At 38.7% G+C, this 21,024-nt stretch overlaps 1 protein-coding gene across 2 annotated transcripts in view; it reads left to right on the top strand.

The window, feature by feature from the left end:
- DACH2 (dachshund family transcription factor 2) overlaps positions 1–21,024 on the top strand; it is a 654,283-nt gene that overhangs the window by 411,705 nt on the left and 221,554 nt on the right. For both annotated transcript variants that reach the window (XM_032619764.1, XM_032619765.1), the window contains one exon: positions 12,949–13,080. In XM_032619764.1, the coding sequence (XP_032475655.1) occupies positions 12,949–13,080 (132 nt within the window). The remainder of the gene's footprint in view (positions 1–12,948; positions 13,081–21,024) is intronic.

Consider the following 21,024-nt stretch of genomic DNA (forward strand, 5'->3'; position numbering starts at 1 on the left):
TTAGAGAGTTTTAAAGAAATTAAAATCAAGATTAAGAAGGTGGGATTTAGTGGACAAAGCACTAAGGGTACATGTCAGGAGACATGAGTTCTCATCCTAGCTCTACTGTCTGTGTTGTATTAAGTCCCTCACTTTTCCTCTCTAGGACTCAGTTTTTCATTTGTAAAATGGAGGGGTTAGTTTAGATATTCATTAAAGTTCTTGTGACTCTTAAGAACTATTTTCACCACTCTAAGTCTGAATTTGGAGCTTGTATACTTATCAACAATAATAATAATCAATCACACACACGTGTGTGCACATGTGCATACACATGAAATTATGATATGTTGGATACTTTCATACTGTTATATTGAATTTTAGATTAGGAAGTGAATGTAAATGATCATAAAGGCTGTACATTATGACTTGGTCAATAATTATAGTGACTAGACATGAGCCAATTATGAAAGTAGGTGAACAAAAATGAAAGGTGCTGAGGTTACAGAAGTAAATGTGCAAGTATCAGAAAATGCAAAAGGTGAATATTTTCCCAGTAACACTGAGTCTCTGCCTTGACTAATTATTTTCAATCAGTTAAATATATATAATTTGAACAAAATGTAAAAGTTAGCATTTTCAAACTCAGTCACTGAAAAAGACAACTTTTATGCTTCTAGATGTTTATATAGATATTTACCTATAATTATGGCATTTTCATTTTTAAAGGCATGTTTAATTCTCATTAAGCTTACCATTTTCTACTGGTATAATGCGAGCTGAAATTCTGGTTCCCAAGTAAAATATAACTCAGCAGCTCCTGAATCAGCTTGTTCTTTGTATATGTTATTCCAGGGCTGCATTTTGAGAACTTGGTGCCAGGAGCTAATTTGCTATTTTAAATCCATCATTGTTACACTGAGCCACATCCTGAGGTTAAGAATTTAACTGAACAGGGCTTCCCTGGTGGGGCAGTGGTTGAGAGTCCACCTGCCGATGCAGGGGACGCGGGTTCATGCCCCGGTCCGGGAAGATCCCACATGCCGTGGAGCGGCTGTGCCCGTGAGCCATGGCCACTGAGCCTGCACGTCCGGAGCCTGTGCTCCACAACAGGAGAGGCCACAACGGTGAGAGGCCCATGTACCAAAAAAAAAAAAAAAAAAAAAAAAAGAATTTAACTGAACAGTTGAATAAAAGGATAAATTGCTAATAAAATATCAAATAAACCATAACACCTTTTCCATTGCTTTCCATGTGTTTGATTATGGTTTTCCCCAAAGACAGATATTCAGATGCTGTACTGAAGACTCAACAAATAGGATTTAAGATTTCATAAGTTTAAAGTCAATGCAATATGGACCATGAGGCAATATAAAACATGAGTTAGAGGCTAGGCCTCTAAACTTCAAATCAAATGTAAGGAGATATAAAAATACAAGTAATAATATGAGATTGTATGTGATAAGGGAATCATATCCCTTTAGAGAGTTTCATTAATTCATGTTTGAACTACTTCAGTACTTAAACAAATACATCTAGATCCCATCAGGAAACTTGTGTTTTGGTCCATATTTTCCCCTAAATAACTTATCTATGACATGTCATTGTGAGACTATTTCCTCATCTTCAAAATGAAGAGATTGAACTAGATGTCTCCTAAATATCTTTGTAGTGCTATTATATTATGATTCTTTACCACCTTAAAGTTACTTTCTGAATTTGCTCACTGATTTTTTCTTCACTGATATCATACAGATAGCATTTGCTTGAAAGAATGCATAGATATTGGAACTTACCACCTTTTTATGAATTAAAAATATGAGGAGACTCTTGCTCATTAATTCTTAGTGTCATTGTGTGAGACACACATTTTACCTGGAATTTCTTGTCTACATTTTGTCAACTTTTATTTTTCACAGCACAAGAATGCATACATTGTTCACAAAAATCCACTATTTATACTACCAATAATGGAACAACTAGTAATTCAATAATTATTAGAGTCAAGATCCAGTTCTGAATTGCTAGTCAGGGGAGATGATATAAATTTTGGAAACTTTTCCTGATACATTTTCATTTTGGGGGTGCTCGTCCCTAGCAGTCCTAAGCAGGATCCTTTTGTTTAAATCATTGCCATCATATTTTCTGCCCAGTGTTACCCTAGGATTTTGGGCAGGCCAATTTGAGTGATTGTAATTCAGTAATGCTAAATATGGCAAGAAAATCTCTGGGACTATCTAGAAAATGTGCAAATGTATACCATCATTTCAGATATTAAAGCAATTTCCTTTCAGATACTTTCTTTGCCATGATTCATAGACAAGCTAGTGTGGTGAAAACTTTGTTTCATTTTGTGTTTTCCATGTATTGTAAAAAGTTCAGAGTGGCAAAGCAGAATCTCAGTGATTCCACCAAACATAGACAGTTAGATGTTCTAGGCTGTACTTACTTCCCCTTACACCTTTGATAAGGATTCACCCTGTCCCTTAGAATCAGATTTTGCTAATAATAGTAGTTATAATTCCTTTTTTGTTTAGTTGGGGTATAGTTGCTTTACAATGTTGTGCTAGCTTCTGCTACACAGCAAAGTGAACCAGCTATATGTATACACATACACCCTTCTTTTTGGATTTCCTTCCCATTTAGGTCACCACAGAGCACTGAGCAGAGTTCCCCGTGCTATACAGTGGGTTCTCATTAGTTATCTATTTTATACCTAGTGGTGTATATATGTCAATCCCAATCTCCCAATTCACCCCACCCCTCCTTAACACCCTGGTCCACATGTTTGTTCTCTACATCTATGTCTCTATTTCTGCTTTGCAAGTAGGTTCATCTGTACCATTTTCATCTATACCACTCATTTGTACCATTCCACATATGTGTTTATATACAATATTTGTTTTTCTCTTTCTGGCTTACTTCACTCTGTATGACAGTCTCTAGGTCCATTCACGTCTTTACAAATGACCCAATTTCACTCCTTTTAATGGCTGAGTAATATTCCACTGTATATATGTACCACATCTTCTTTTTTTTTTTTTTTTTTAACATCTTTATTGGGGTATAATTGCTTTACAATAGTGTGTTAGTTTCTGATTTATAACAAAGTGAATCAGCTATACATATACATGTGCTCCCATGTGTCTTCCCTCTTGCGTCTCCCTCCCTCCCACTCTCCCCCTCCCACCCCTCCAGGCTGTCCCAAAGCCCCGAGCTAATATCCCTGTGCCTTGCGGCTGCTTCCCCCCAGCTATCTACCTTACTACGTTTGTTAGTGTGTATATGTCCATGACTCTCTCTCGCCCTGTCAAAACTCACCCTTCCCCCTCCCCATATCCTCAAGTCCGTTCTCCAGTAGGTCTGCGCCTCTATGCCTGTCTTATCCCTAGGTTCTTCATGACATTTTTTCCCCTTAAATTCCATATATATGTGTTAGCATACGGTATTTGTCTTTGTCTTTCTGACTTACTTCACTCTGTATGACAGACTCTAGGTCTATCCATCTCATTACAAATAACTCAATTTCATTTCTTTTAAAGGCTGAGTAATATTCCATTGTGTATATGTGCCACATCTTCTTTATCCATTCGTCCGATGATGGGTGCTTAGGTTCTTTCCATCTCCGGGCTATTGTAAATAGAGCTGCAATGAACATTTTGGTACATGACTCTTTTTGAATTTTGGTTTTCTCAGGGTATATGCCAAGTAGTGGGATTGCTGGGTCATATGGTAATTCTATTTGTAGTTTTTTAAGGAACCTCCATACTGTTCTCCATAGTGGCTGAACCAATTCACATTCCCACCAGCAGTGCAAGAGTGTCCCCTTTTCTCCACACCCTCTCCAGCATTTATTGTTTCTAGATTTTTTGATGATGGCCATTCTGACTGGTGTGAGATGATATCTCATTGTAGTTTTGATTTGCATTTCTCTAATGATTAATGATGTTGAGCATTCTTTCATGTGTTTGTTGGCATTCTGTATATCTTCTTTGGAGAAATGTCTGTTTAGGTCTTCTGCCCATTTTTGGATGGGGTTGTTTGTTTTTTTGTTATTGAGCTGCATGAGCTGCTTGTAAATTTTGGAGATTAATCCTTTGTCAGTTGCTTCATTTGCAAATGTTTTCTCCCATTCTGAGGGTTGTCTTTTGGTCTTGATTATGGTTTCCTTTGCTGTGCAAAAGCTTTGAAGTTTCATTAGGTCCCATTTGTTTATTTTTGTTTTTATTTCCATTACTCTAGGAGGTGGGTCAGAAAGGATCTTGCTGTGATTTATGTCATAGAGTGTTCTTTCTATGTTTTCCTCTAAGAGTTTGATAGTTTCTGGCCTTACATTTAGGTCTTTAATCCATTTTGAGCTTATTTTTGTGTATGGTGTTAGGGAGTGATCTAATTTCATACTTTTACATGTACCTGTCCAGTTTTCCCAGCACCATTTATTGAAGAGGCTGTCCTTTCTCCACTGTACATTTCTGCCTCCTTTATCAAAGATAAGGTGTCCATATGTGCGTGGGTTTATCTCTGGGCTTTCTATCCTGTTCCACTGATCTATCTTTCTGTTTTTGTGCCAGTACCATACTGTCTTGATTACTGTTGCTTTGTAGTATAGTCTGAAGTCAGGGAGCCTGATTCCTCCAGCTCCTTTTTTCATTCTCAAGATTGCTTTGGCTATTCGGGGTCTTTTGTGTTTCCATACAAATTGCGAAATTTTTTGTTCTAGTTCTGTGAAAAATGCCAGTGGTAGTTTGATAGGGATTGCATTGAATCTGTAGATTGCTTTGGGTAGTAGAGTCATTTTCACAATGTTGATTCTTCCCATCCAAGAACATGGTATATCTCTCCATCTATTTGTATCATCTTTAATTTCTTTCATCAGTGTCTTATAATTTTCTGCATACAGGTCTTTCGTATCCTTAGGTAGGTTTATTCCTAGATATTTTATTCTTTTTGTTGCAATGGTAAATGGGAGTGTTTTCTTGATTTCACTTTCAGATTTTTCATCATTAGTATATAGGAATGCCAGAGATTTCTGTGCATTAATTTTGTATCCTGCTACTTTACCAAATTCATTGATTAGCTCTAGTAGTTTTCTGGTAGCATCTTTAGGATTCTCTATGTATAGTATCATGTCATCTGCAAACAGTGACAGCTTTACTTCTTCTTTTCCGATGTGGATTCCTTTTATTTCCTTTTCTTCTCTGATTGCTGAGGCTAAAACTTCCAAAACTATGTTGAATAAGAGTGGTGAGAGTGGGCAACCTTGTCTTGTTCCTGATCTTAGTGGAAATGCTTTCAGTTTTTCACCATTGAGGATGATGTTTGCTGTGGGCTTGTCATATATGGCCTTTATTATGTTGAGGAAAGTTCCCTCTATGCCTACTTTCTGGAGGGTTTTTATCATAAATGGGTGTTGAATTTTGCCAAAAGCTTTCTCTGCATCTATTGAGATGATCATATGGTTTTTCTCCTTCAATTTGTTAATATGGTTTATCACATTGATAGATTTGCGTATATTGAAGAATCCTTGCATTCCTGGAATAAACCCCACTTGATCATGGTGTATGATCCTTTTAATGTGCTGTTGGATTCTGTTTGCTAGTATTTTGTTGAGGATTTTTGCATCTATGTTCATCAGTGATATTGGCCTGTAGTTTTCTTTCTTTGTGACATCCTTGTCTGGTTTTGATATCAAGGTGATGGTGGCCTCGTAGAAGGAATTTGGGAGTGTTCCTCCCTCTGCTATATTTTGGAAGAGTTCGAGAAGGATAGGTGTTAGCTCTTCTCTAAACGTTTGATAGAATTCACCTGTGAAGCCATCTGGTCCTGGGCTTTTGTTTGTTGGAAGATTTTTAATCACAGTTTCAATTTCAGTGCTTGTGATTGGTCTGTTCATATTTTCTATTTCTTCCTGATAAAGTCTTGGCAGGTTGTGCATTTCTAAGAATTTGTCCATTTCTTCCAGATTGTCCATTTTATTGGCATAGAGTTGCTTGTAGTAATCTCTCATGATTTTTTTTATTTCTGCAGTGTCAGTTGTTATTTCTCCTTTCTCATTTCTAATTCTATTGATTTGAGTCTTCTCCCTTTTTTTCTTGATGAGTCTGGCTAGTGGTTTATCTATTTTGTTTATCTTCTCAAAGAACCAGCTTTTAGTTTTATTGATCTTTGCTATCGTTTCCTTCATTTCTTTTTCATTTATTTCTGATCTGATTTTTATGATTTCTTTCCTTCTGCTAGCTTTGGGGCATTTTTGTTCTTCTTTCTCTAATTGCTTGAGGTGCAAGGTTAGGTTGTTTATTCGAGATGTTTCCTGCTTCTTAAGGTGGGCTTGTATTGCTATAAACTTCCCCCTTAGAACTGCTTTTGCTGCATCCCATAGGTTTTGGGTCGTTGTGTCTCCATTGTCATTTGTTTCTAGGTATTTTTTTATTTCCTCTTTGATTTCTTCAGTGATCACTTCATTATTAAGTAGTGTATTGTTTAGCCTCCATGTGTTTGTATATTTTACAGATCTTTTCCTGTAATTGATATCTAGTCTCATGGCGTTGTGGTCAGAAAAGATACTTGATACAATTTCAATTTTCTTAAATTTACCAAGGCTTGATTTGTGACCCAAGATATGATCTATCCTGGAGAATGTTCCATGAGCACTTGAGAAAAATGTGTATTCTGTTGTTTTTGGATGGAGTGTCCTATAAATATCAATTAAGTCCATCTTGTTTAATGTATCATTTAAAGCTTGTGTTTCCTTATTTATTTTCATTTTGGATGATCTGTCCATGGGTGAAAGTGGGGTGTTAAAGTCCCCTACTATGAATGTGTTACTGTCAATTTCCCCTTTTATGGCTGTTAGTATTTGCCTTACGTATTGAGGTGCTCCTATGTTGGGTGCATAAATATTTACAATTGTTATATCTTCTTCTTGGATCGATCCCTTGATCATTATGTAGTGTCCTTCTTTATCCCTTTTAATAGTCCTTATTTTAAAGTCTATTTTGTCTGATATGAGAATTGCTACTCCAGCTTTCTTTTGGTTTCCATTTGCATGGAATATCTTTTTCCATCCCCTTACTTTCAGTCTGTATGTGTCTCTAGGTCTGAGGTGGGTCTCTTGTAGACAGCATATATAAGGGTCTTGTTTTTGTATCCATTCAGCCAATCTGTGTCTTTTGCTGGGAGTATTTAGTCCATTTACATTTAAGGTAATTATTGATATGTATGTTCCTATTCCCATTTTCTATATTGTTTTGGGTTCGTTATTATAGGTCGTTTCCTTCTTTTGCATTTCTTATCTAGAGAATTTCCTTTAGCATTTGTTGTAAAGCTGGTTTGGTGGTGCTGAACTCTCTCAGCTTTTGCTTGTCTGTAAAGGTTTTAATTTCTCCATCAAATCTGAATGAGATCCTTGCTGGGTAGAGTAGTCTTGGTTGCAGGTTTTTCTCCGTCATCACTTTCAGTATGTCCTGCCACTCCCTTCTGGCTTGTAGGGTTTCTGCTGAGAGATCAGCTGTTAACCTTATGGGGATTCCCTTGTGTGTTATTTGTTGTTTTTCCCTTGCTGCTTTTAATATGCTTTCTTTGTATTTAATTTTTGATAGTTTGATTAATATGTGTCTTGGCGTATTTCTCCTTGTATTTATCCTGTATGGGACTCTCTGTGCTTCCTGGACTTGATTAACTATTTCCTTTCCCATTTTAGGGAAGTTTTCAACTATAATCTCTTCAAATATTTTCTCAGTCCCTTTCTTTTTTTCTTCTTCTTCTGGAACCCCTATAATTCGAATGTTGGTGCGTTTAATGTTGTCCCAGAGGTCTCTGAGACTGTCCTCAGTTCTTTTCATTCTTTTTTCTTTATTCTGCTCTGCAGTAGTTATTTCCACTACTTTATCTTCCAGGTCACTTATCCGTTCTTCTGCCTCAGTTATTCTGCTATTGATCCTATCTAGAGTACTTTTAATTTCATTTATTGCGTTGTTCAGCGTTGCTTGTTTCATCTTTAGTTCTTTTAGGTCCTTGTTAACTGTTTCTTGCATTTTGTCGATTCTACTTCCAAGATTTCGGATCATCCTTACTATCATTATTCTGAATTATTTTTCAGGTAGATTGCCTATTTCCTCTTCATTTGTTAGGTCCGGTGGGTTTTTATCTTGCTCCTTCATCTGCTGTGTGTTTTTCTGTCTTCTCATTTTGCTTATCTTACTGTGATTGGGGTCTCCTTTTTGCAGGCTGCACGTTCGTAGTTCCCGTTGTATTTGATGTCTGTCTCCAGTGGCTAAGGTTGTTTCAGCGGGTTGTGTAGGCTTCCTGGTGGAGGGGACTAGTGCCTGTGTTGTGCTGGTTGAGGCTGGATCTTGTTTCTCTAATGGGCAGGTTCACGTCTGGTGGTGTGTTTTGGGGTGTCTGTGGCCTTGTTATGATTTTCGGCAGCCTCTCTGCTAATGGGTGGGGTTGTGTTCCTGTTTTGCTAGTTGTTTGGCATAGGTTGTCCAGCACTGTGGCTTGCTGGTCATTGAGTGAAGCTGGGTGCTGGTGTTAAGATGGAGGTCTCTGTGAGATTTCCACCGTTTAATATTACGTGGAGCTGGGAGGTCTCTTGTTGATCAGTGTCCTGAAGTTGGCTCTCCTACCTCAGAGGCAGAGCCCTGCCTCCTGGGCTGGAGCACCAAGAGCCTTTCATCCACACGGCTCAGAATAAAAGGGAGGAAAAGTAGAGAGAATTATTAGAAGTATGAGGAAAGAAAGAAGGAAAGGAGGAAAGGAAGGAAGGAAGAAAGAAGCAAAGAAGGAAAGAAAGGAGGGAGGGAGGGAGGAAGGAAGGAAGGTAGGAGGGAAAGAAGGAGAAAATGTTGAGAGAATTAGTAGAAGTATGAGGAAAGAAAGAAGGAAAGGAGGAAAGGAAGGAAGGAAGAAAGAAGCAAAGAAGGAAGGAAAGGGAGGGAGGGGGGAAGGAAGGAAGGAAGGAGGGAAAGAAGGAGAAAATGTAGAGAGAATTAGTAGAAGTTTGAGGAAAGAAAGAAGGAAAGGAGGAAAGGAGGAAAGGAAGGAAGGAAGAAAGAAGCAAAGAAGGAAAAAAAGGAGGGAGGGAGGGAGGGAGGAAGGGAGGAAGGAAGGAGGGAAAGAAGGAAAACAGACAGAAAGAAAGAAGATACAGTAAAAATAAAATAAAGTATAATATAGTTATTGTACTAAAAAATATTTAGAAAGAAAAAAAAAAAAAAAAAGAACAGATAGAACCCTAGGGCAAATGTTGGAAACAAAGCTATAAATCCTGCTCCCAGAGACCACCTCCTCAACCTGGGGTGATTTGCTCTCTAAAGGAGGGAAGGAAGGAAGGAAAGAAAGAAAGAACGAAGGTAAAGTACAATAAAGTTATTACAATTAAAATTAATTATTAAGAAAAAAAAATTTTTTTTTTTTAAAAATAAACCATGGACGGATAGAGCCCTAGGACAAATGTTGGAAGCAAAGCTATACAGAGAAAATCTTACACAGAAGCATACACATACACGTTCACAAAGAGAGGCAAAGGGTGAAAAATCATAAATCCTGCTCCCAGAGACCACCTCCTCAACCTGGGGTGATTCGCTGTCTAAAGGAGGGAAGGAAGGAAGGAAAGAAAGAAAGAAAGAACGAAGGTAAAGTACAATAAAGTTATTACAATTAAAATTAATTATTAAGAAAAAAAAATTTTTTTTTTTTTTAAAAAAAAACCATGGACGGATAGAGCCCTAGGACAAATGTTGGAAGCAAAGCTATACAGAGAAAATCTTACACAGAAGCATACACATACACGTTCACAAAGAGAGGCAAAGGGGGAAAAATCATAAATCCTGCTCCCAGAGACCACCTCCTCAATTTGGGGTGATTTGTTGTCTAAAGGAGGGAAGGAAGGAAGGAAAGAAAGAAAGAAAGAACGAAGGTAAAGTACAATAAAGTTATTACAATTAAAATTAATTATTAAGAAAAAAAATTTTTTTAAAAAAAACCATGGACGGATAGAGCCCTAGGACAACTGTTGGAAGCAAAGCTATACAGAGAAAATCTTACACAGAAGCATACACATACACGTTCACAAAGAGAGGCAAAGGGGGAAAAATCATAAATCCTGCTCCCAGAGACCACCCCCTCAACCTGGGGTGATTCGCTGTCTAAAGGAGGGAAGGAGGGAAGGAAAGAAAGAAAGAAAGAACGAAGGTAAAGTTCAATAAAGTTATTACAATTAAAATTAATTATTAAAAAAAAAATTTTTTTTTTTTTTTAAAAAAAAACCATGGACGGATAGAGCCCTAGGACAAATGGTGGAAGCAAGAGTATACAGACAAGATCTCACACAGAAGCATACATGGACACATTCACAAAAAGAGGAAAAGGGAAAAAAATCACAGATCTCGCTCCTAAATTCCCCCTCTTCAATTTGGGATCACTCCCTGTCTATTCAGGTATTCCACAATGCAGGGCACTTCAAGTTGATTGTGGAGCTTCAATCCGCCGCCTCCGCGGCTGCCGGGAGAGACCTCCCCCTCTCCTCCCTGCTCTCACAGCTCACAGGAGCTCAGCTTTGTACCCGGCCCTGCCCCTGCGCGCAGATCGCTGGAGGGCGTCTGTTTTTTTGCTCAGACAGGACGGGGTTAAAGGAGCCGCTGATTCGGGAGCTCCGGCTCACTCAGGCCGGGGGTTGGGGGATGGGGGAAGGCGGGGCACTGCGTGCGGGGCGGGCCTGCGGCGGCAGAGGCGGCGTGACGCTGCACCAGCCTGAGACCCGCCGTGCGTACTCCCGGGGAGGTTGTCCCTGGATCCCGGGAACCTGGCAGTGGCGGCCTGCACAGGCTCCGCGGAAGAGGGGCGCGGAGAGTGACCTGCGCTCACACACAGCCCCCCTGGTGGCGGCAGCAGCAGCCCCAGCGTCTCCCGCCCGTCTCTGGGGTCCGCGGTTTCAGCCGCGGCTCGCGCCCGTCTCTGGGGCTCGCGCTTCCCGCCGCGGCTCGCACCCGTCTCGGGGGCTCGCGCCCTCAGCCGCGGCTCGCGCCCGTCTCTGGGGTTCGCGCTTTTAGCCGCGGCTTGCGCCCGTCTCTGGAGTTCCTTTAAGCAGCGCTCTTAAACCCCTCTCCTCGCGCACCAGGAAACAAAGAGGGAAGAAAAAGTCTCTTGCCTCTTCGGCCGGTGCAGGCTTTTCCCCGAACTCCCTCCCGGCTAGTCGTGGCGCACCAACCCTTTCAGGCTATGCTCAAGCCGCCAACCCCAGTCCTCTCCCTGCGCTCCGTCCAAAACCGAAACCCGAGCCTCAGCTCGCAGCCCCGCCCGCGCCGGCGGGTGAGCAGACAAGCCTCTCGGGTTGGTGAGTGCCGGTCGGCACCGATCGTCTGTGCAGGAATCTCCCCGCTTTGCCCTCCACACCCGTCGCTGTGCACCACTCCACGGTCCCGAAGCTCCCCCCTCCGCCTCCCACAGTCTCCGCCCGCGGAGGGGCTTCCTAGTGTGTGGAAACTTTTCCTCCTTCACAGCTCCCTCCCACTGGTGCAGGTGCCGTCCTTATTCTTTTGTCTCTGTTTTTTCTTTTTTCTTTTGCCCTACCCAGGTACGTGGGGAGTTTCTTACCTTTTGGGAGCTCTGAGGTCTTCTGCCAGCCTTCAGTAGGTGTTCTGTAGGAGTTGTTCCACGTGTAGATGTATTTCTGGTGTATCCGAGAGGAGGAAGGCGATCTCCACGTCTTACTCTTCCACCATCTTCCCGCCGACTCCCACATCTTCTTTATCCATTCATCTCTTGGTGGACATTTAGGTTGCTTCCATGTTCTGGGTATTGTAAATAGTGCTGCAGTGAACATTGGGGTGTGTGTGTCTTTTTGAATTATGGTTTTCTCAGGGTATATCCCAGTAATGGGATTGCTGGGTCATATGGTATTTCTATTTTTACTTTTTTAAGGAACCTCCACTCTTTTGCAACAACCAATACATGCCTTCTTTTCTTTGATTTGCATTTGCAGGGGAGAATGATTTCACTGAATTCTAAAATACTGTTTTAAATCTGCCAGAGTTTTTTTTTTTTCTTTCTTTTTGGCCCGTGGTACCAGTGCACCAATAGATGGTTAAGGATTTCAATACTATTTAAAAATAATTTAGTTGAATTCACTAGACGTCTTGAAGGGCATTAGTGGAGTACAGATTGATCTATTTTTAGTACCAATTTCCGGTTATATTTCTATGGTTTTGCTGGATATAGACTTCCTAGGAGGAAGAATTTCAAACTTATGCACTCATATTTTATCTTTGGGTTTTTTATTCCTACCTCTTTGTACCATTATATAGAGTTTTAAAAATTGCCTTATATTAATACAAAAGAATGTAATTATACTACAAGGGCTGGCACACTTTCAGAGGTGGCCTGCCATGTTTTCATTTATTTGGTCCCTCAGTATATAAGAAGGAAGTCAGTAAAAGGGTATAAAGACAACTTTGTGTTTCCTCCCCTTAATTCTTCTTTCTAAGGTAACTCTCATAAGGAAGGTAGCCAATTCTTTAGTAGAAGTGCTAGCAAGGATATTCACTAGAAAGTTGTTCCTTCTAGCATTTCAGAGTGCTTCCTCCGACAATGTTGTTTTAGATGGATTTTAGTGCATGGTGAGCTCTGTCTAAAACAACTGTCCAGAGCTCTTAATAGACACCAGAACACATTAGCAAGAGTTTTGAAATTTCTCAGACAATTTTCACATTATGCTGTTTGTTTTCTCTGTGCTGTTTTCAATTGGGAATCAGACCCATATTTAATGCTTTTTCAGATGTTTAAACTGTCCATTGTAAGAAGTTATTACAGGAGTTGAAAATTACTTTGTTAAAGAATATTATTCATAAATTAGACTTGGGCTTACTTTTGGCTTGTGCTGTGCAGCATAGGCCTGTTAAAGAAATGTATCCAGTCTTCAATTACATTAAGACATGGCCCCTGTTTTAAAAGGAATGGTTATGGTTTTAGGTATAACAGCTGCAACAATGGCTGAGGCGATGAAGCTGCAGAAGATAAAGCTTATGGCTATGAACACTCTTCAGGGAAATGGAAGCCAAAATGGGACCGAATCAGAGCCTGATGATCTTAATTCTAATACAGGTGAGTGTCTTCAGGAATCCAAAGCAGGTGACTCTCATTGCTTTATTCTGGGAAGGGAGAGAGGAGGGCTGAGGGGAGAGGAAAGAATAATATGTATACTTTGATTATCAGCAGTTAGTATAAAAGGAGGCTTAACCCTACCTCTAACTTGTACATTGAAATTAGAAAACTATTATGGGTCAGAATCCCATTTCAGTAAACATTGATTTATCTCCATTGTTTTTTTGTGGTGGGGTTAAATTCTAATTTTTATAGTGCTAATTATTGCACCTTTTGATTGCTAAAAGCTGCTTCCTTCAATTTCACCTCAGCCTTCTTAATTTTTCTCTAAATAATTTGCCACTGAAATGCAGTTCTGAGAATCCACCTTTGCTTCAAGCTGGAGTACCACCTCCTTAGATAAGTGAGGGTGCTGGGAGACTTGAGGAATTATTGGCAGGGGCTAAAGATGTAGAACAAGAAGAAACACAGAAAAAGAGATGGAAAAAGGGGAGAAAAGAGAAAGATGCCTGTGGAATGGAATGACCCCTCCTTTCTTAGTAACTGTTTTTTTTTTCCTTGACCCTGTGATAACTGTACCTTGACTTGATCATACATTATTGAGTTAAATCAGTATGATAGACTCATTTAAAGCTGAAGTTTTCGTGGTGAATTATAGTGAGAATGGTCTTCAACCAGTGCTCACAATGGGGAATAAATGGAAACATGCTCAGTTTTACATTGTATAAGTTTGAGGTGTACAAAGTGTTGATTTGATACACTTATACATTGCAATATGATTATCACAACCATGTTAACTAACACCTCTATCATGTCATAATTATCATTTCTTTTGTGTAGTGAGAAATTTTAAGATTGTATCTCTTAGCAACTTTCAAGTATTTAATGGAGTATCATTAACGCTAATAACAATGTTGTACATTATATCCCCCAAATTTATTCATCTTCTATCTCTCATGTTAACTCATTTATTTCTTACCAAATTTTTGGAAAAAAGGGAAATTTTAATATTCCAATTTTTTCAGATTGGGAAACAGAGGAACAGAGTGTTTTGGCTTTGCCCATAATCGCAAAGCTAGTAAGTGGCAGAGCTAAGTTTCAATCCCATATATGGTTAAGTCCAAAATGTTTAATCTTTTCATTCTTCCTCCACTTCAATGTTGTTTTGTAACAGGAATTTTTTTAAATTTATGTTCATTTTTGGCTGTGTTGTGTCTTCATTGCTATGCATGGACTTTCTCTAGTTGTCGTGAGCGGGGGCTACTCTTCAGTGCGGTGTGCAGGTTTCTCATTGCAGTGTCTTCTCTTGTTGTGTAGCACCGGCTCTAGGCATGTGGGCTTCAGTAGTTGTGGCACGCTGGCTCAGTAGTTGTGGCTCATGGGCTCTAGAGCATAGACTCAGTAGTTGTGGCACATGGCCTTAGTTGCTCCACAGCAGGTGGGATCTTCCTGGACCAGGGCTCGAACCCATGTCCCCTGCATTGGCATGAGGATTCTTAACGACTGGGCCACCAGGGAAACCCAGGAATTTTATTTTATTTAACCTCTGGAATAAAGTTGTTTTTATGATGAGGATACAGTAATAAACTTATGATAAATTTCCTAGTCTTAACGCCTCTCTTAACTGATACTGGCTTTAACATTTTTTGGTGTCTCGGAAGTGACCAACATTTTACAGGAAGCCACTTGCAAATAAAAAGAATTTTTTGTACCAATAAAAATTAGTAGGATCTCAAGGAATAACTTCTGTCATGTTTTTCTCAGGTATACCAGTTTCTGAAAAAGACTTTCTATAAAACTTCTATGTTGTTCCTTTATAACAAGACAACAAAAAATATTTTGAGAGCTATACTGGTTACCTAATTTCTAACTTAGTAAATGGTTAATTTTCCTGGTTAACTATAAGCTGACTTAACTTCAGTTATCCATCTTTGTGAAAAAAAAAGTAGTAGGTTTCCATCTACGTATGTTATACTTGATGTTATAGAAATGGAATTAGAGTAGTCACTGTGCTTGACTTTAAATGTAAATGGATTAAACTCACCAATTAAACTGCACTGAATGGATGAATGGATAAAAAAATAAGATCCAGCAATATGATTTGGTCGAAAGTGAAGTGATGGAAAAAGATATACCATGCAAATGGTAACCAAAATAAAGTGAAAGTGGCTATAGTTATATCAGAAAAAATGGACTTTAAGTCTTAAACTATTTTTAGAAATGAAGGTCATTATATAATAATAAAAGGGTCAATTCAATAGGAAGATATAACGTTTATAAATATATGTGTACCCAGTAGCAGAACACTTAAATGTATAAAGAAAACATTGACAGATCTGAAGGCAGAAATTGACAGCAATACAATAATAGTAGGGGAATTCAATATCCCACTTACAATAATGGACACAACATCCAGACAGACAAGCAATAAAGAAAAATCTTACTTGAACAACACTATAAACCAAATGGACATAACAGAAACTTACAGAAATTTCTACCTAACAGCAGAAGAATACACATTCTTTTCAAGCACACATAGAACATTTTTCTGGATATATCTCATGTTAGGTCACAAACCAAGTCTTGACAAATTTATGAAGATTAAAATTATACCAAGTATCTTTTCCAACCACAGTGAAATAAAACTAGAAATCAATGACAGCAAGAAAATGGAAAAATTTATAAATATGTGGAAAATAAGCAATACTCTCTTGAGCAACCATTGAGGAAAATCAAGAGAGGAAATCAAAAGAACATTTAAAAAGTATCTGGAGAGAAATAAAAATGAAAATAAAACATACTGAAACTATGGAATGCAGCAAAAGTAGTACTAAGAGGGAAGTTTATATTTTAAAAATACAAAGTATCAAATAAACAATCTAATTTTACACCTCAAGGAACTAGAAAAAGAACAAACCAAGTCAAAAGTTAGCAGAAGGGGGCTTCCCTGGTGGCACAGTGGTTGAGAGTCCGCCTGCTGATGCAGGGGACACGGGTTCGTGCCCCAGTCTGGGAGGATCCCACATGCCGCGGAGCGGCTGGGCCTGTGAGCCATGGCTACTGAGCCTGCGTGTCCGGAGCCTGTGCTCCGCAATGGGAGAGGCCACGACAGTGAGAGGCCTGCATACTGCAAAAAAAAAAAAAAAAAAAAAAAAAAAAAAAAAAAAAAACGTTAGCAGAAGGAAATAATAAATAAATTTAAATAAATAAATAAAAAATCAAGTGGAGGATTAGAAAGCAATAGAAAAAAATCAACACAACTAAGGTTGGTTTTTTTTGAAAAGATAAAATCAACAAAACCTTAATTAGACAAAGATAAAAGAGAGAAGACTTAGATAAATAAAATCAGGAATAAAAGAGCAGGCATTTAAATGGTACCTCAGTAATATAAAGGATCACACAGGACTAATAAGCACAATTATACATGAACAGACTGGATAACCTAGAGGAAGCTGATAAATTCCTAGAAATATACAACCTACCAAAACTCAATCAAGAAGAAATAGAAACATGGATAAATCAATTACTATTAACAAAGTTGAATCAGTAATCAAAAACCTCCCAACCAAAAAAACAAAAACAAGAAACAAAAAAGCCACCAGCACCAACAACAACAACCCAGCTCCAGATAGTTTCTCTGTTGAATTTTACCAATGTCTAAAAAATTAACTCCAATCTTTTTCAAACTCTTCCAAAAATTGAATAGGAGGGAGTACTCCCAAACTCATTTTACAAGCCCAGCATTACACTGATAATAATTCCAGATAAAGATGCTACAAGAAAAAAATTAAGGGTCAATATTACTGATGAGTATAGAGGCATAAATTCTCAATAAAATACTAGCAAACCAATTTTAACAGCACATTAAAAGGATCATACACCATGACCAAGAGGGATTTATCCCTGGGATGCAATGTTGGTTTAACATATGCAAATAATCAGTGTGATACAAAATAATTAAATGAAAGAATAAAACCACACGATTATCTTAATAGGCAAAGAAAAAGCACTTGACAACGTTCAACATACATTTATGATTAAAACTCAACGAAAAGGTGTAAAAGAAAATTAACTCATAGCTTATAGACCATATATGAAAAGCCCACAGCTAACATCATAATCAATGGAGAAAAACATAAAGCTTTCCCTTTGTACCTTTCTGGTACAAAACAAGGATGCCCACTCTCAACACCTGCTCAACATATTACTGGAAGTCCTAGCTAGAGCAATTAGGTAAGTAAAAAGAATAAAAAGCACCCAAATCTGAAAGGAAGAAGTAAAGTTATTTCTATTTGCAGATGGCCTGATCATATATGTAGAAAACTCAACAACGACAATAAAACAATTAGAACTAAAAAATGAATTCAGTAAAGATGCAGTATACAAAATCAGTATACAATATGTTAAGATGGCAGAGTAGGAGGACACTGAGCTCACTTGCCCTCACGAGCACATCAAAAATACAACTACATGGGGAGCAGCTCTTTCTGAATATGAGCTGGAGGTTGGCAGAATGGCTTTTCTGCAACCAGGGCTGTAAAGAGAGATCCATGCAGAGTCTGGCAGGAAGGGAGGAGAAGTGATCTGGTTGGGTCCCACATCCCTAGCTGGGGACCCAGAAAAGGAGGAGGACATCATGGGCTCTGGGATCCTCTCTGGAGAGTGAAGGGTATGAGCCACATATTAGGCACTGCAGCCATGGGGTCTGACAAAGGAAGATGAGCTCCCTTAGCTTGTTTGAAAACCAGTGAGGCTTACTGGAGATCTATAAGAAACCAAGACTGCTCTTGAAGAGCCCATGCACAAGCTTGCTTACTCCTGGTCACAGTGTGATGACAACAGATTGAAAAGTGCCTGGGGCTCTGGCTGGCTTGCAGGACAACCCCAGTATGCCCGAGCCTGCACCAGGCTCTTACTCCAGTCTCTCTTGCCATTACTAATGAGAGAGTGCACACTTGGAAGGAATGACGCTGGCTTGGACACTGGCCCTGTCTCTGACAAGGGTGGAAGCAGCCATTGCTAGCAAGTGTGTCCTTGCCCCTTTTGTGGGGAACAAAATTGGTTCCAGGGTGGAGACCGCCATTCCCAGTGGACTGAAACCATCTCAGTAATGTGGCACCAAAACCTCTGATTCCAACCCAGTCTCTATCTAACGTGCACATGGTGAGGAAAAAGTTAAGCCAGCACAGAAGTGCAGCACCAAGCCCTCAGGCCCCAGTCATCACCCCAATCTAGAAAGAGACTAACAACAAAACCTGGAGACAAAAAATTCTACCTCAGGGCTCATGCTACAGGCCCCTTGGTCCCTGCCCCAGCCCCAGCCCTTAAAGTGGTAATGGCCACTGAGCCTAGGAGAAGCCCTGGCTCACACCTGGCTCTGGCTCTAGCCTCTCCAAATCCAGTCTTACCAACCAAGGTGGTGGCTGGACATCCAAGGGGAAGACAAAGCCTGTGCTCACTTCAGATCCAGCTCTCTGACCAAAGCCACAGGGCACACACAGACTGCATAGGGGTGCTCCCACACAAGGACATGCCTTCAAGATCAGGATAGGTACTGTTTCACATAATTTCATAGAGACACAGAAAGTTAAACAAAATAAGACATAGAAATATGTTTCAAATGAAAGAAAAAGAAAAAAAACCTGAAAAACTCTAATGAAACAGAGATAATTTACCTGATAAATAGTTCAAAGCAACAGTAATAAGAATACTAACTGAACTTGAGAAAAGAATAGATGAACACAGTGAGAATTTTAACAAAGAACTAGAAAATATTAAAAAATAACCAGTCAGAGCTGAAGAATACAATAACTGAAATAAAAAATACACTAGAAGGAAGTAATAACAGATTAGGTGATACAGAAGAAGACATAAGTGATCTGGAAGATAGAATAACAGAAATCACCCAATCAGAAGGGCAAAAAGAAAAACAAATTTTAAAGTATAAGGATTGTTTAAGGGACCTTTGGGGCAACATCAAGAGTACTAATATTCACATTATAGGGGTTCCAGAAGGAAAAGAGAGAGTGAAAGGGGTTGGAAATATATTTCATTAAATTATGGCTGAAAATTTCCCACATCTGAAGAAGGAAACAGATATCCAGCTATGGGAAGCTCAGAGTGTTCAAACAAGATGACCCCAAAGAGACCCACAGCAAGACATATCATAATTAAAATGGCAGAAATTAGATAAAGAGAGAATAGTAAAGGCAGCAAGAGAAAAACAGAGTCACATACAAGGGAACTCCTATAAGTCTATCAACTGATTTTTCAGCAGAAACTTTGCAGGCCAAAAGGGAGTGACATGGTATAGTTAAAGTGCTGAAAAGGAAAAAAATTCAACCTAGGACACTCTATCCAGGAAGGTTATCATTCAGAATTGAAGGAAACCTAAAGAACTCCTCCAACAACCAAAAATTAAAGAGCTAATCAATACTAAACCAACCTTATAAGAAGTATTAAAGGGTCTTCTTTAGGAGAAAACGTAAGGGCTACAGTATGAAACAAGAAATTATAGGAAAGGAAAAATCCCACAGGTCAAGGCAAATATATAGTGAAGGCTGTGAATCAACAACTTAAATAAGCTAGTGCAAAGGTTAAAAGACAAAAATTGTAAAATTGATTAACAGTTAAGGGATAGGCATGAATATGTAAAATATGACATCAAAAACACAAAAGTGGATGGGGGAGCAAAAAATATAGCTCTTCTAGAATGTGTTTGAACAGAAATATCAGATTAAACAAGTAAATATAGTTAGAGGTCAATGTATATGACCTCCGTGGTAACCACAAATCAAAAGCCTACAATAGATACACAAAAACTACAGAGAAAGGAACACAAGCATCACACTAAAGGAAATCATCAAACTACAAAGGAAGAGACTAAAAGAAGAAGAAAAGAACAGAGAAGAACTACAAAAATGACCAGAAAACAAATTTAAAAAATGGCAATAACTACATGCCTATCAGTAGTCACTTTATATGTCAATGGACTAATTGCTCCAATCAAAAGACACAGGGTGGCTGATTGGATAAACAAAACAAGATCCATCTATATGCTGCCTAAAACAGACTCATTTCAGAGGTAAAGACATGCACAAACTGAAAGTGAGGGGGTGGAAAAAGATATTCCATGCCAATGGAAATGAAAAGAAAGCTGGGGTAGCAATATGCATATCAGACAAAGTAAACTTTAAAACATAGTCTATAGCAAAAGACAAAGAATTGCATTAGTAATGATACATATATCAATACAAGAAGAGGATATAACATTCATAAACATATATGTACCTAATATAGGAGCACCTAAATATACAAAGGAAATATTAACAGAAATAAAGGGAGAAATTGACAATAACACAATAATAGTCAGGGACTTTAACACCCCACTGGTATCAGTGGACAAATCATCCTGACAGAAAATCAGTAAGTCAACAGTGACCTTAAATGAAACATTTGATCAGTTGGACTTAATAGATTTCTTTGGGACATTCCATCCAAAACCAGCAGTATACATATTATTTTAAAGAGCACATTAAACATTCTCCAGAATAGATCACATGATAGGTCACAAAACAAGTCTCAACAAATGTAAGAGCATAGAAATTATATCAAGCATCTTTTCTGACAACAACAGTATGAAATATAAATCAATTAGAGGGAGAAAAATGGGAAAAACACAGACAAGTGGAGTCTAAACAATATGCTACTGAAAAAAACAATGTGCCAATGAATAAATCAAAGAGGAAATCAGAATATACCTTGAGACAAATGAAAATGAAAGCATAGCTTTTTGAAATCTATGGGGTGTACAAAAGCAGTTGTAAGAGGGAAGCTTATAGCAATATAGGCCTACTTAAGGAAAAAAAAGCTCAAAAAAAAACAAGCTAAACTACCACCTAAAGGCATTAGAAAAAGAAAAACAAAGCCCAAATTCAACAGAAG

Source organism: Phocoena sinus, chromosome X, assembly GCF_008692025.1.
Source record: "Phocoena sinus isolate mPhoSin1 chromosome X, mPhoSin1.pri, whole genome shotgun sequence".
NCBI classification, from domain to species: Eukaryota; Metazoa; Chordata; class Mammalia; order Artiodactyla; family Phocoenidae; genus Phocoena; species Phocoena sinus.